This window comes from Moschus berezovskii, chromosome 7 (genome assembly GCF_049115385.1).
Source record: "Moschus berezovskii isolate FMDL1 chromosome 7, NW_MosBer_1.0, whole genome shotgun sequence".
NCBI lineage: Eukaryota > Metazoa > Chordata > Mammalia > Artiodactyla > Moschidae > Moschus > Moschus berezovskii.
In genome coordinates, this window is record NC_142466.1 from 6,477,163 (window position 1) to 6,491,935 (window position 14,773).

Consider the following 14,773-nt stretch of genomic DNA (forward strand, 5'->3'; position numbering starts at 1 on the left):
AAGGAAATCAACCTGGAATATTCACTGGAAGGACTGATGCTGAAGATCCAATAATTTCGCCAGCTGGTATGAAGAGCCGACTCATTGGAAAAGACTGAGATGCTGGGAAAGACTGAAGGCAGGAGGAGAAGGGGACAACAGAAGATGAGATAGTATTATTGACTCAACTGACAGAAGTTTGAGCAAACTCTGGGAGATGGTGAAGGACAGTGAAGCCCGGTGTGCAGCAGTCCATGGAGTTGCAGAGAGTTGGATATGACTAAATGACTGAACAACAACAAAACAAAATATTTAACCCTTTAACCCTTGAGAGGTGTCTGTTCCCCTTCCCTCTCAATCCAGGCTTGTTTGTAACTATTTTGACCAACGAAGTACAGCAGAATCAACCCTGTGCCAGTTTGGAGACTAGCTTCTACGTGTAGAAGCAGGTTCTGCCTGTGTACCTGTGAGCCATGGAAGACGTCAGACCATACTGCTGAACAGAGTACAGAGAAAGGCCTGGAGGCTGTATGAAGAGGAAGGGGCCGGCCTCACCGTCTTCTAGTTGTACCAGTCAGGACATCAGTTAAGCCCTCTTGGACCCATGAGACCAGGTCATCACAGAGATGACAGCACATGGACGAGAAAAGTAAGGGGGTGAGCCAGGGCTTGACTCAATTCCCAACACACAAAATGAGGAGACAGAGTAATATTGGCTGTTGTTCTAAAACTGGGAGACAGACTAAAATGGATGTTGTTCTAACCCTAAGTTTTGGGGTGATTTGCAATGTGGTGATAAAAAAAAGACCCGGTACTAGAAAAATAGTGAACCTAATTTGAGATGAATTACCCAAACATAAACAAATATTTTGAAGGTTTGTTTATAAGGAAGACAATGAAGTATTATTAAACCAAATAAATCCCCTTTTGCCCCATGAAAACATACCCTCCAAATCTCCTTCTGGTTTCAATGCTGTCTGTGCAGATGCTTCACTAATGTTTGGACTGTTTGTCTCAACAGAAGAATCAAGAGTAGCTGATGGGCTCATTTCAAGTGAAATACATTTTACTTTCTCTTCTTCAATAATTAAGGATTTGCAATTCTCCCTTTCAGGAGAAATCTCTGAAACAACAAAAATGAAAAATCATGCTGTGTTCTCACACTGACTAGACTTGTATCTGCAATAGCATTTAGAACAAAGCTCATTCTCACAGCAGTAATTGCTAGTTCAGTTCAGTTCAATCGCTCAGTCGTGTCCGACTATTTGCGACCCCGTGAATCACAGCATGCCAGGCCTCCCTGTCCATCACCAACTCCTGGAGTTCACCCAAACTCATGTCCATCGAGTCAGTGATGCCATCCAGCCATCTCATTCTCTGTCGTCCCCATCTCCTCCTGCCCCCAATCCCTCCCAGCATCAGAGTCTTTTCCAGTGAGTCAACTCGTTGCATGAGGTGGCCAAAGTATTGGAGTTTCAGCTTTAGCATCAGTCCTTCCAATGAACACCCAGGCCTGATCTCCTTTAGAATGGACTGGTTGGATCTCCTTGCAGTCCAAGGGACTCTCAAGAGTATTCTCCAGCATCACAGTTCAAAAGCATCAATTCTTGAGCACTCAGCTTTCCTCATAGTCCAACTTTCACATCCATACATGACCACTGGAAAAACTATAGCCTTGACTAGACAGACCTTTGTTGGCAAAGTAATGTCTCTGTTTTTCAATACGCTATCTAGGTTGGTCATAACTTTCCTTCCAAGGAGTGTCTTTTAATTTCATGGCTTCTGTTATGTACTAGAAATTAATAAATGATTAAGGCACATGATAGTCAAATTAAATTTAAATTCGAAGGCATTTTTGTTATAAAGATACTTTTTTCAGGCTTTTGAGATCGGTTAGAAAAATGTTTGACTTTACTTAAAAATACAGCTCTCATTCAATTTAAAAGTATTTTGAACTTAAGACATTTCAGCATCAAAGCTATGTATGACACAACAGTGTCCGAACCTTTTGGAAGGACTGACATTTAATGACTAATTTCCTGTATCTGGGTGTTTATGGTGTTCTCCACTTGAGAAACCAGTGATACTCTTTCTTGAGTACCTAGTTCTCTGTACATTCTTCTCTAAGCTCTGTACCTCATCTGTAATTACTGATGACAGGCAGAGCTATGAAGATGTATCAAACTGTACAATTGAATAGGATATTTTTCTAAAACTATGGTGTCATACACAGATGATATGACTGGCCATCAGAACTCTTCTATGCACTGGGACTGGGTCTACATTATGCCTGTGGATAGACATTTTAATGATTATGAACTATAAAAATTTCTTAAAATAAAATTTATTTCTTAAAATAAAATTTGTAAATATACATAATGAAGTCATATCATTCATGTGTGTAGTTTTGTAATAATACTGTCAAATTAATAAAAACATATTTCAACTTTGTATGAATGTAATTTTTCAAAACCACACATATATGGTTTTGTTGAGTGATTACACATGTATGCATAGGAATGCTTTATTCAAATGTATTTCAGATTTTCAATGACCATAAACAAACCTTAACTTTTTGTATAAAAACCCTTTATGTAATATAAAATTTGTAATACTATATATAATACTCAGAATACAATTACTTTGGTAAGTTAGTTTGCATTTTTAATGTCTCAGTTGAAGTATTTAGTTATTTGAAACACACTGAAGCTTGACAATAGTTACAAAATAATATATTTACTTGATAATAAAGCTACAAATACCAAGTGGTAAAAAAATTTTAAAATAAAAATAAATTTCTAAGGTGGTTAACATATGGTTTATTTGCCTCTTCCTTTAGGTGAAACTTTTACATATATACAGAAATGTCAGAATTACATACACACACATATATGTGTATATATACACAAACATACATACATATGTGTGTTTATATAATCAGGATGACATCTTTAAAATTATGAACTCATGTTTTTGTGTGTTTTTGTGGCAAGTGCTCAGAAACTTTCCATCCTTTTAACCGCTTTCTGGAGAGCAAGGATTTGCCCGGAACAGCTCACTGCAATGACTGGAAGACACCCAAGTCAGCCACATCCACACCCTGGAGATGCTGCTCTCCAGTTCACTGCTGGGAGCCCCCTCCCGAGTTCTGTCTCAGCTAACCTACTAGATTTATGTCTACACCTTGAACAAGTCTCCTGGATCTGGGCTGGTCATTTCATCCCCATGATGCTTTCTTCCCCCTACCTCAGTCACTCCATGCTTACATCTTAGAGATCCTGTCCATAAACACAGCTCCTCAGAATGTTCAGTGTTAACTGTCCTACCAACTAACCCCTTACATCCTGTGTTCCCACTCATCACCCTCTGCTGCCCCACCCAAACCCGACCAGGACCCACAACCCACTGATCCTACCATGGATACTCTCCCCACCTTCCCAATTAAAATTTATCCAAGAGTCCATCATTAAAAACATTCTCCTCCAAAGGTCCTCAACCCACTGTATTTCCAGCAAACAAATCCGTCTTCTGTCTGCCATGTCTGAACACACACGACTGAAATAGGTGGAGAAAAGCAGAAAGCCCTGCTCACTGTCTCAGCTTAAATTCATCATCACTAAAGTCAAGTGGTCCCTTTTTGCTGGCCACAGTCCATCTGTGGAACTGCCTACTTCAGTTAACCCCCTTAGGGAACAAAGTTGTGAACAGGTATCTGTGAGCTGTTTTACCTTACTTCTTCCTAGTCAACGAGAACAAAACCACAGTGCTGCTCATGCTTTGGAATATTTGCCCTTCACCAAGCCTCATGAACAGTCTTATAGTGGCAGAGGTCACACCTGTGATCTGTTCAGTCTGACTCTTCTGCTATAAAGAAGGATCGACTAAAACCAGGAACAAGCACTATGAGGAAAACAAGACTGGTCTCATTTCAGTTCAGTTCAGTGGCTCAGTCATGTCTGACACTTTGCGACCCCATGGATCACAGCACGCCAGGCCTCCCTGTCCATCACCAACTCCTGGAGTTCACGCAAACTCATGTCCATCGAGTTGGTGATGCCATCCAGCCATCTCATTCTCTGTCGTCCCCATCTCCTCCCGTCCCCAATCCTTCCCAGCATCAGAGTCTCTTCCTGTGAGTCAACTCGTCGCATGAGGTGGTCAAAGTATTGGAGTTTCAGCTTTAGCATAAGTCCTTCCAATGAACACCTAGGACTGATCTCCTTTAGAATGGACTGGTTGGATCTCCTTGCAGTCCAAGGGAATTTCAAGAGTCCTCTCCAGCACCACAGGTCACAAGCATCAATTCTTCGGCGCTCAGCTTTCATCAAGTCCAACTTTCACATCCATACATGAACACTGGAAAAACCATAGCCTAGAATAGACGGACCTTGGTTGGCAAAGTAATATGTCTCTGCTTTATAATATGCTATCTAGGTTGGTCATAACATTCCTTCCAAGGAGTAAGCGTCTTTTAATTTCATGGCTTCAATCACCATCTGCAGTGATTTTGGAGCCCCCCAAAATAAAGTCTCACACTGTTTTCACTGTTTCCCCATCTATTTCCCATGAAGTGATGGGACCAGATGCCATGATCTTCAGTTCAGTTCAGTTCAGTCGCTCAGTCATGTCCAATTCTCTGCGACCCCATGAATCACAGCACGCCAGGCCTCCCTGTCCATCACCAACTCATGGAGTTCACCCAAACTCATGTCCATAGAGTCGGTGATGACATCCAGCGATCTCATTCTCTGTTGTCCCCTTCTCCTCCTGCCCCCAACCCTTCCCAGCATTAGAGTCTTTTCCAGTGAATCAACTTGTCTCATGAGGTGGCCAAAATGTTGCAGTTTCAGCTTTAGCATCAGTCCCTCCAACGAACACCCAGGATTGATCTCCTCTAGAATGGACTGGTTGGATCTCCTTGCAGTCCAAGGGACTCTCAAGAGTCTTCTCCAACACCACAGTTCAAAAGCATGAATTCTTCGGGGATCAGCCTTCTTCATAGTCCAACTCTCACAGTCATACATGACCATGGGAAAAACCATAGCCTTGACTAGACGGACCTTGGTTGGCAAAGTAATGTCTCTGCTTTTTAATATACTATCTAGGTTGGTCATAACCTTCCTTCCAAGGAGTAAATGTCTTTTAATTTCATGCCTGCAACCAGCATCTGCAGTGATTTTGGAGCCCAAAAAAATAAAGTCTGACACTGTTTCCACTGATTATCCATCTATTTCCCATGAAGTGATGGGGCCAGATGCCGTGATCTTTGTTTTCTGAATGTTGAGCTTCAAGCCAACCTTTTCACTCTCCTCTTTCACTTTCATCAGGAGGCTTTTGAGTTCCTCTTCACTTTCTGCCATAAGGGTGGTGTCATCTGCATATCTGAGGTTATTGATATTTCTCCCGGCAATCTTGATTCCAGCTTATGCTTCTTCCAGCCCAGCGTTCCTCATGATGTACTCTGCATAGAAGTTAAATAAGCAGGGTGACAATATACAACCTTGACGTACTCCTTTTCTTATTTGGAACCAGTCTGCTGTTCCATGTCCAGTTCTAACTGTTGCTTCCTGACCTGCATACAGGTTTCTCAAGAGGCAGGTCAGGTGGTCTGGGATTCCCATCTCTTTCAGAATTTTCCACAGTTTATCATGATCCACACAGTCAAAGGCTTTGGCATAACCAATGAAGCAGAAATAGATGTTTTTCTGGAACTCTCTTGCTTTCTCCATGATCCAGCGGATGTTGGCAATTTGATCTCTGCTGCCTCTGCCTTTCCTAAAACCTGCTTGAACATCTGGGAGTTCACACTTCACATATTGCTGAAGCCTGGCTTGGAGAATTTTGAGCATGACTTTACTAGCCTGTGAGATGAGTGCAATTGTGTGATAGTTTGAGCATTCTTTAGCATTGCCTTTCTTTGGGATTGGAATGAAGACTGACCTTTTCCAGTCCTGTGGCCACTGCTGAGTTTTCCAAATTTGCTGGCATGTTAAGTGCAGCACTTTCACAGCATCGTCTTTCAAGATTTGAAATAGCTCAACTGGAATTCCATCACCTCCACTAGCTTTGTTCATAGTGATGCTTTCTAAGGCCCACTTGACTTCACATTCCAAGATGTCTGGCTCTAGGTCAGTGATCACGTTATCATGACTATCTTGGTCGTGAAGATCTTTGTTGTACAGTTCTTCTGTGTATTCTTGCCACCTCTTCTTAATATCTTCTGCTTCTGTTAGGTCCATACCATTTCTGTCCTTTACCGAGCCCGTCTTTGCATGAAATGTTCCCTTGGAATCTCTAATTTTCTTGAAGAGATCTCTTGTTTTTCCTGTTCTGTTGTTTTCCTCTATTTCTTTGCATTGATCACTGAGGAAGGCTTTCTTATCTCTCCTTGCTATTCTCTGGAACTCTGCATTCAGATGCTTATATCTTTCCTTTTCTCCTTTGCTTTTCGCTTCTCTTCTTTTCGCAGCTATTTATAAGGCCTCGTCAGACAGCCATTTTGCTTTTCTTCATTTCTTTTCCATGGGGATGGTCTTGGTCCCTGTCTCCTGTACAATGTCACGAACCTCCGTCCACAGTTCATCAGGCACTCTATCAGATCTAGTCCCTTTAATCTATTTCTCACTTCCACTGTATAATCATAAGGGATTTATGTCATATCTGAATGGTCTAGTGGTTTTCCCTACTTTCTTCAATTTCAGTCTGAATTTGGCACTAAGGAGTTCATGATCTGAGCCACAGTCAGCTTCCTGGTCTTGTTTTTGTTAACTGATCTTAGTTTTCTTTTTTTTTTTTTTATTGGAGGCTAATTACTTTACAATATTATATTGGTTGGTTTTGTCATACATTGACATGAGTCCGCCCCAGGTGTACATGTGTTCCCCTTCTTGAACTCCACTCCCACCTCCCCTTATTCTCCCTCTGGGTCATCCCCGTGCACCAGGCCCGAGCATCCTGTATCATGCGTCGAACCGGGACTGGTGATTCATTTCACATATGATAATATACATGTTTCAATGCCATTCTCCCAAATCATCCCACCCTCACCCTCTCCCACAGAGTCCCAAAGACTGTTCTATACACCTGTGTCTCTTTTGCTGTCTCGTATACAGGGTTATCATTACCATCTTTCTAAATTCCACATATATGCATTAGTATACTGTATTGGTGTTTTTCTTTCTGGCTTACTTCACTCTGTATAACAGGCTCCAGTTTCATCCACCTCATTAGAACTGATTCAAATGCATTCTTTTTAATGGCTGAGTAATACTACATTGTGTATATGTACCAAAGCTTTCTTATCCATCTGTCTGCAGATGGACATCTAGGTTGTTTCCATGTCCTCGCTATTATAAACAGTGCTGCGATGAACATTGGAGTACATGTGTCTCTTTCAATTCTGGTTTCCTCGGTGTGTATGCCCAGGAGTGGGATTGCTGGATCATATGGCAGTTCCATTTCCAGTTTTTTAAGGAATCTCCACACTGTTCTCCATAGTGGTTGTACTAGTTTGCATTCCCATCAACAGTGTAAGAGGGTTCCCTTTTCTCCACACCCTCTCCAGCATTTATTGCATGTAGACTTTTGGACAGCAGCCATTCTGACTGGTGTGAAATGGTACTCATTGTGGTTTTGATTTGCATTTCTCTGATTATGAGGGATGTTGAGCACTTTTTCATGTGTTTGTTAGCCATCTGTATGTCTTATTTGGAGAAATGTCTGCTTAGTTCTTTGGCCCATTTTTTGATTGGGTGATTTATTTTTCTGGAATTGAGCTGCAGGAGCTGCTTGTATATTTTGGAGATTAATTCTTTGTCAGTTATTTCATTTGCTATTATTTTCTCCCATACTGAAGGCTGTCTTTTCACCTTGCTTATAGTTTCCTTTGCTGTGCAGAAGCTTTTGATTTTAATTAGGTCCCATTTATTTATTTTTGCTTTTATTTCCAATATTCTGGGAGGTGGGTCACAGAGGATTCTGCTGTGATTTATGTCAGAGAGTGTTTTGCCTATGTTCTCCTCTAGGAGTTTTATAGAATCTGGTCTTACATTTAGATCTTTAATCCATTTTGAGCTTATTTTTGTGTATGATGTTAGGAAGTGTTCTAGTTTCATTCTTTTATAAGTGGCTGACCAGTTTTCCCAGCACCACTTGTTAAAGAGACTGTCTTTTCTCCATTTTATATTCTTGCCTCCTTTGTCAAAGGTAAGGTGTCCATAGGTGCGTGGATTTATCTCTGGGCTTTCTATTTTGTTCCATTGATCTATATTTCTGTCTTTATGTCAGTACCATACTGTCTTGATGACTGTGGCTTTGTAGTAGAGCCTGAAGTCCGGCAGGTTAATTCCTCCAGTTCCATTCTTCTTCCTCAACACTGCTTTGGCTATTCGAGGTTTTTTGCATTTCCATACAAATTGTGAGATTATTTGTTCTAGCTCTGTGAAAAATATCACTGGTAGCTTGATTGGGATTGCATTGAATGTATAAATTACTCTGGATAGTACACTCATTTTCACAATATTTATTCTTCCAATCCACGAACATGGTATATTTCTCCATCTATTAGTGTCCTCTTTGATTACTAGTGTTTTATAGTTTTCTATGTATAGGTCTTTTGTTTCTTTAGGTAGATATATTCCTAAGTATTTTATTCTTTTTGTTGAAACAGTGAATGGAATAGTTTCCTTAATTTCTCTATTTTCTCATTATTAGTGTATAGGAATGCAAGGGATTTCTGTGTATTGATTTTATATCCTGCAACTTTACTGTATTCATTGATTAGCTCTAGGAGTTTTCTGGTAGAGTCATTAGGGTTTTCTGTGTAGAGGATCATGTCATCGGTGAACAGTGAAAGTTTTACTTCTTCTTTTCCAGTTTGGATTCCTTTTATGTCTTTTTCTGCTCTGATTGCTGTGGCCAAAACTTCCAGAACTATGTTGAATAGTAGTGGTGAGAGTGGGCACCCTTGTCTTGTTCCTGACTTTAGGGGAAATGCTTTCAGTTTTTCACCATTGAGGATAATGTTTGCTGTGGGTTTGTCATATATAGCTTTTATTATGTTGAGGTATGTTCCTTCTATTCCCACTTTCTGGAGGGTTTTTATCATAAATGGATTTTGAATTTTGTCGAAGGCTTTCTCTGCATCTATTGAGATAATCACATGATTTTTATTTTTCAGTTTGTTAATGTGGTGTATTACGTTGATTGATTTGCGGATATTGAAGACTCCTTGCATTCCTGGGATAAAGTACACTTAATCATGATGTATGACCTTCTTAATGTGTTGTTGGGTTCTGATTGCTAGAATTTTGTTAAGGATTTTTGCATCTATGTTCATCAGTGATATTGGCCTGTAGTTCTCTTTTTTTGTGGGATCTTTACCAGGTTTTGGGATTAGGGTGATGGTGGCCTCATAGAATGAGTGTGGAAGTTTCCCTTCCTCAGCAAGTTTCTGGAAGAGTTTGAGTAGAACAGGTGTTAGCTCTTCTCTAAATTTTTGGTAGAATTCAGCTGTGAAGCCGTCTGGACCTGGGCTTTTGTTTGCTGGAAGATTTCTTGTTACAGCTTCTATTTCCGTGCTTGCGATGGGACTATTAAGATTTTCTATTTATTCCTGGTTCAGTTTAGGAAAGTTGTACTTTTCTAAGAATTTGTCCATTTCTTCCAAGTTGTCCATTTTATTGCCATGTAATTGCTGATAGTATTCTCTAATGATCCTTTGTATTTCTGTGTTGTCGGTTGTGATCTCTCCATTTTCATTTCTAATTTTATTGATTTGGTTCTTCTCCCTTTGTTTCTTGATGAGTCTGGCTAGTGGTTTGTCAATTTTATTTACCCTTTCAAAGAACCAGCTTTGGCTTTGTTGATTTTTGCTATGGTCTCTTTTGTTTCTTTTGCATTTATTTCTGCCCTAATTTTTAAGATTTCTTTCCTTCTACTAACCCTGGGGTTCTTCATTTCTTCCTTTTCTAGTTGCTTTAGGTGTAGAGTTAGGTTATTTAGTTGACTTTTTTCTTGTTTCTTGAGGTATGCCTGTATTGCTATGAACCTTCCCCTTAGCACTGCTTTTACAGTGTCCCAGAAGTTTTGGGTTGTCGTGTTTCCATTTTCATTCATTTCTATGCATATTTTGATTTCTCCTATGATTGGTTGTTATTCTGCAGAGTGTTGTTCAACCTCCATATGTTGGCATTTTTAATAGTTTCTCTCCTGTAATTGAATCTCATCTTACTGCATTGTGGTCAGAAAAGATGCTTGGAATGATTTCAATTTTTTTGAATTTACCAAGGCTAGGTTTATGGCCCAGGATGTGATCTATCCTGGAAAAGGTTCCGTGTGCACTTCAGAAAAAGGTGAAATTCATTGTTTTGGGGTGAAATGTCCTATAGAGATCTATTAGGTCTAACTGGTCTATTGTGGCATTTAAAGTTCGTGTTTCCTTGTTAATTTTGTTTAGTTGATCTATCCATAGATGTAAGTGGGGTATTAAAGTCTCCCACTATTATTGCATTGTTGTTAATTTCCCCTTTCATACTTGTTAGTAATCGTCTTACATATTGCGGTGGTCCTATGTTGGGCATATAAATATTTATAATTGTTATATCTTCTTCTTGGATTGATCCTTTGATCATTATGTAGTTTCCTTCTTTGTCTCTTTTCACAGCCTTTGTTTTAAAGTCTATTTTATCTGATATGAGTATTGCTACTACTGTTTTCTTTTGGTCTCTATTTGCGTGGAATATCTTTTTCCAGCCCTTCGCTTTCAGTCTGTATGTGTCCCTCGTTTTGAGGTGGGTCTCTTGTAGACAACATATATGGGGGTCTTGTTTTTGTATCCATTCAGCCAGCCTTTGTCTTTTGGTTGGGGCATTCAACCCATTTATGTTTAAGGTAATTATTGATAAGTATGATCCCGTTGTCATTTTCTTTATTGTTTTGGGTTCGAGTTTATCCACCTTTCTGTGTTTCCTGTCTAGAAAAGATCCTTTAGCATTTGTTGGAGAGCTGGTTTGGTGATGCTGAATTCTCTCAGCTTTTGCTTGTCTGTAAAGCTTTTGATTTCTCCTTCATATTTGAATGTGATCCTTGCTGGGTATAGTAATCTGGGCTGTAGGTTATTTTCTTTCATCACTTTAAGTATGTGTTGCCATTCCCTCCTGGCCTAAAGAGTTTCTGTTGAAAGATCAGCTGTTATCCTTATGGGAATCCCCTTGTGTGTTATTTGCTGCTTTTCCCTTGCTGCTTTTAATATTTGTTCTTTGTGTTTGATCTTTGTTAATTTGATTAATATGTGTCTTGGAGTATTTCGCCTGGGGTTTATCCTGTTAGGGACTCTCTGGGGTTCTTGGACTTGGGTGATTATTTCCTTCCCCATTTTAGGGAAGTTTTCAACTATTATCTCCTCAAGTATTCTCTCATGGTCTTTCTTTTTGCCTTCTTTTGGGACTCCTATGATTTGAATGTTGGGGCGTTTAACATTGTCCCAGAGGTCTCTAATATTGTCTTCATTTCTTTTTATTCGTTTTTCTTTTTCCCTGTTTCATTTATTTCTACAATTTTATCTTCTAGCTCTTTTATCCTGTCTTCTGCCTCCGTTATTCTACTGTTTGTTCCCTCCAGAGTGTTTCTGATCTCATCTATTGCATTATTCATTGTATATTGATTCTTTTATTTCCTCTAAATCCTTATTAAACCTTTCCTGCATCTTCTCAATCCTTGTCTCCAGGTTATTTATTTGTAACTCCAGTTTGCTTTCAAGATTTTGAATCATTTTCACCATCAAAGTTTTGAAATTCTTTATTGGGTAGATTTCCTATATCTTTCTCTTTTGTTTGTGTTGGTGGGCATTTATCCTGTTCCTTTACTTGCTGGGTATTTCTCTGCCTCTTCATCTTGCTTATATTGCTGTGCTTGGGGTGGCCTTTCCGTCTTCTGGCAGTTTGTGGAGTTCTCTTTATTATGTAGTTTCCTCGCTGTGTGTGGGGTTGGACGGGAGGCTTGTCAAGGTTCCCTGGTTAGGGAAGCTTGTGTCGGTGTTCTGATTGGTGGAGCTGGATTTCTTCTCTCTGGAGTGCAATGAAGTGTCCAGCAATGAGTCTGAGATGTCAGTGGGTTTGGAGTGGCTTTGGGCAGCCTGTATATTGAAGCTCTGGGCTATTCTCCTGTGTTGCTGGAGAATTTGCATGGTTTGTCTTTCTCTGAAACTTGTTGACCCTTGGGTGGTGCCTGGTTTCAGTGTATGTATGGAGGCATTTGATGAGCTCCTATCAACTAATGTTCCCTGGAACAGGAGATTTTGGTGTTCTCAGGATTTGGACTTAAGCCTCTGCCTCTGGTTTTCAGTCTTATTCTTGCAGTAGGCTCAAGACTTCTCCATCTGTCACTTCCAGGCAGTTCCTTCTGTCTAAGCTCTTCTGTTTGCTGGTCACTTCAGTGTCTGATTCCCTTCTTGACACAAGGGGGCGGTGGTGGACACTTTTATAGGCTCACCTGTTCAGTCGTGCTGTGGGGAGGGAGGAACGCTGCTAACAAACATCCCTGGCATCTGTGGGGAGTGCTCGCAGTGTCTCGGCTACACTGGGAATGCTCCCGCAAGCGTGTGTGCTTTCCCTGTGTATGCTGCTCAGGCTCTAGGTTGCTCTGCCGGGAACTGTTCAAGGCCGGCACTGGACTGTATGCACTTCCCAGGTCTGAGCTGCTCATGTTCAGGTACTCAGGTACTCCACAAAGGCACAGACTTGGCTGGGCCTGCGTTTTGTGCCCTTCCCCGGTCAGAGCAGCTCAGGTGACTGGGTGTTTGGCGAGCGCAGTTGCCACGACTTATCGCCTCCCCGGTCCCTGCCGCTCAGTTTTCTGGGTGTACAACCGGCACACCTTCTCAGGCGGATGTCAACCAGCCTGAGCCCAAGAAGTCTTGGTTAGCAACGAGGCCTGCCTGCTGCTTGGTATCGGAAGCCTCTCTGGGGCCGTGGTTGCTCCCTTCCGGCTCTGGCTGCCCTCCCCTGCCTGTCTCGGTGAGGGATGGTCGATGCGCTGACCATGCCAGCTAGCTCTGTTCAGTCCTTTGTTCTGTGAGCGGGTCTGGCGGTGTCTTAGGTTGGGGCTTTTCACCTTTTCGCAGGGTAGCTATCCCACAGTCTGCTTAGCTATCTCCAGTTAGTACTCTCAGACTGCCCTCGGGGCATTCAGGCCCGGTCCTCATTCTAAGCGATGCAGCCCGCGCCTCCCTGCCCAGCCCCCCGCTTGCTAGTGATGGGTGCAGGCATCTGCACCACTTCTCTGCTGAGAGTTACCTCTGGGCACTTAGTCTGTGGGATTTAATTATTTATTTCTTTTTTCTCCTGGTTATGTTGCCCTCTGAGGTTCCAAGGCTCACCACAGACTTGCCAGTGTTTCCAGGTGTTTGGAAACTTCTCTCTTTTAAGGCTCCCTTCCCGGGATGGATCTCCACCCTTCCCTCTTTTGTCTCTCGTTTTATCTTTTATATTCTCTCCTACCTCCTTTATAAGACAATGGGCTGCTTTTCTGGGTGCCTGATGCCTCTGCTGGCATTCAGAAGTTGTTTTGTGGGATTTACTCTGTTCAAATGTTCTTTTGCTGAATTTGTGGGGGAGAAAGTGGTCTCCCCGTCCTATTCCTCCATCTTCCTGTCTCCCTGATCTTAGTTTTCTGAATGCTGAGCTTTAAGCCAACTTTTTCACTCTCCTGTTTCACTTTCATCAAGAGGCGTTTTAGTTCCTCTTCACTTTCTGCCATAAGGGTGGTGTCATCTGCATATCTGAGGTTACTGATATTTCTCCGGGCAATCTTGATTCCAGCCTGTGCTTCTTCCAGCCCAGCGTTCCTCATGATGTACTCTGCATATAAGTTAAATAAGCAGGGTGACAATATACAATCTTGACGCACTCCTTTTCCTATTTGGAACCAGTCTGTTGTTCCATGTACAGTTCTGACTGTTGCTTCCTGACCTGAATACATGTTTCTCAAGAGGCAGGTCAGGTGGTTTGGTATTCCCATCTCTTTCAGAATGTTCCACAGTTTATTGTGATCCACACAGTCAAAGGCTTTGGCATAGTTAATGAAGCAGAAATAGATGTTTTTCTGGAACTCTCTTGCTTTTTCCATGATCCAGCAGATGTTGGCAATTTGATCTCTCGTTCCTCTGCCTTTTCTAAAACCTGCTTGAACATCTGGAAGTTCACGGTTCACGTATTGCCGAATCGTGGCTTTGAGAATTTTGAGCATGACTTTACTAGCGTGTGAGATGAGTGCAATTAGAGGCTCTCAAATGCAGTGAGAAGAAAAAGAAATGATGAAATAAATACTGGACAAAAAAACTATTTCTAACTACTGACGATATAATCATGTAACCAACCAAAGGAAAACTAACGTAATGGAAAAATAAGCAACACAGGTGACTAGGCACTTCAAAGAAAGATCGTAATACATCTTACTAAGAAATGTTTGGATATGACACCAAAGCACAAGCAACAGAAGAAAAAAAAAAAAGTGAGACTACATCAGAGTAAAACGCTTCTGCACAGCAAAGGAAAAACCAACAAAATGAAAAGGGAATCTACAGAATAATAAAAAATATTTGTATATTATATATGTGATAAGAGTTTAACATAAAATATTTAAGGAACTAATACAACTCAACAGCAAAAAAAACTGGAATATTAAATATTTTTGCCATTATTAACTAATGATAGCAATTTTTAAGTGGGCAAAGAATAACTAATAAGGACCTACTGTATAACACAGGGAGCTCTATCAATATTCTATAAAGATCTAT

At 40.9% G+C, this 14,773-nt stretch overlaps 1 protein-coding gene across 9 annotated transcripts in view; it reads right to left on the reverse strand.

Moving 5' to 3' along the window:
- The window catches only part of NEK1 (NIMA related kinase 1), a 160,198-nt gene that overhangs the window by 30,137 nt on the left and 115,288 nt on the right, over positions 1-14,773 (reverse strand). For 7 of the 9 annotated variants that reach the window (XM_055427998.2, XM_055428000.2, XM_055428003.2 and 4 more), the window contains one exon: positions 926-1,102. The exons of the other annotated variants lie outside the window; for them this stretch is intronic. In XM_055427998.2, the coding sequence (XP_055283973.2) occupies positions 926-1,102 (177 nt within the window). The remainder of the gene's footprint in view (positions 1-925; positions 1,103-14,773) is intronic. 9 annotated transcript variants of the gene reach the window in all.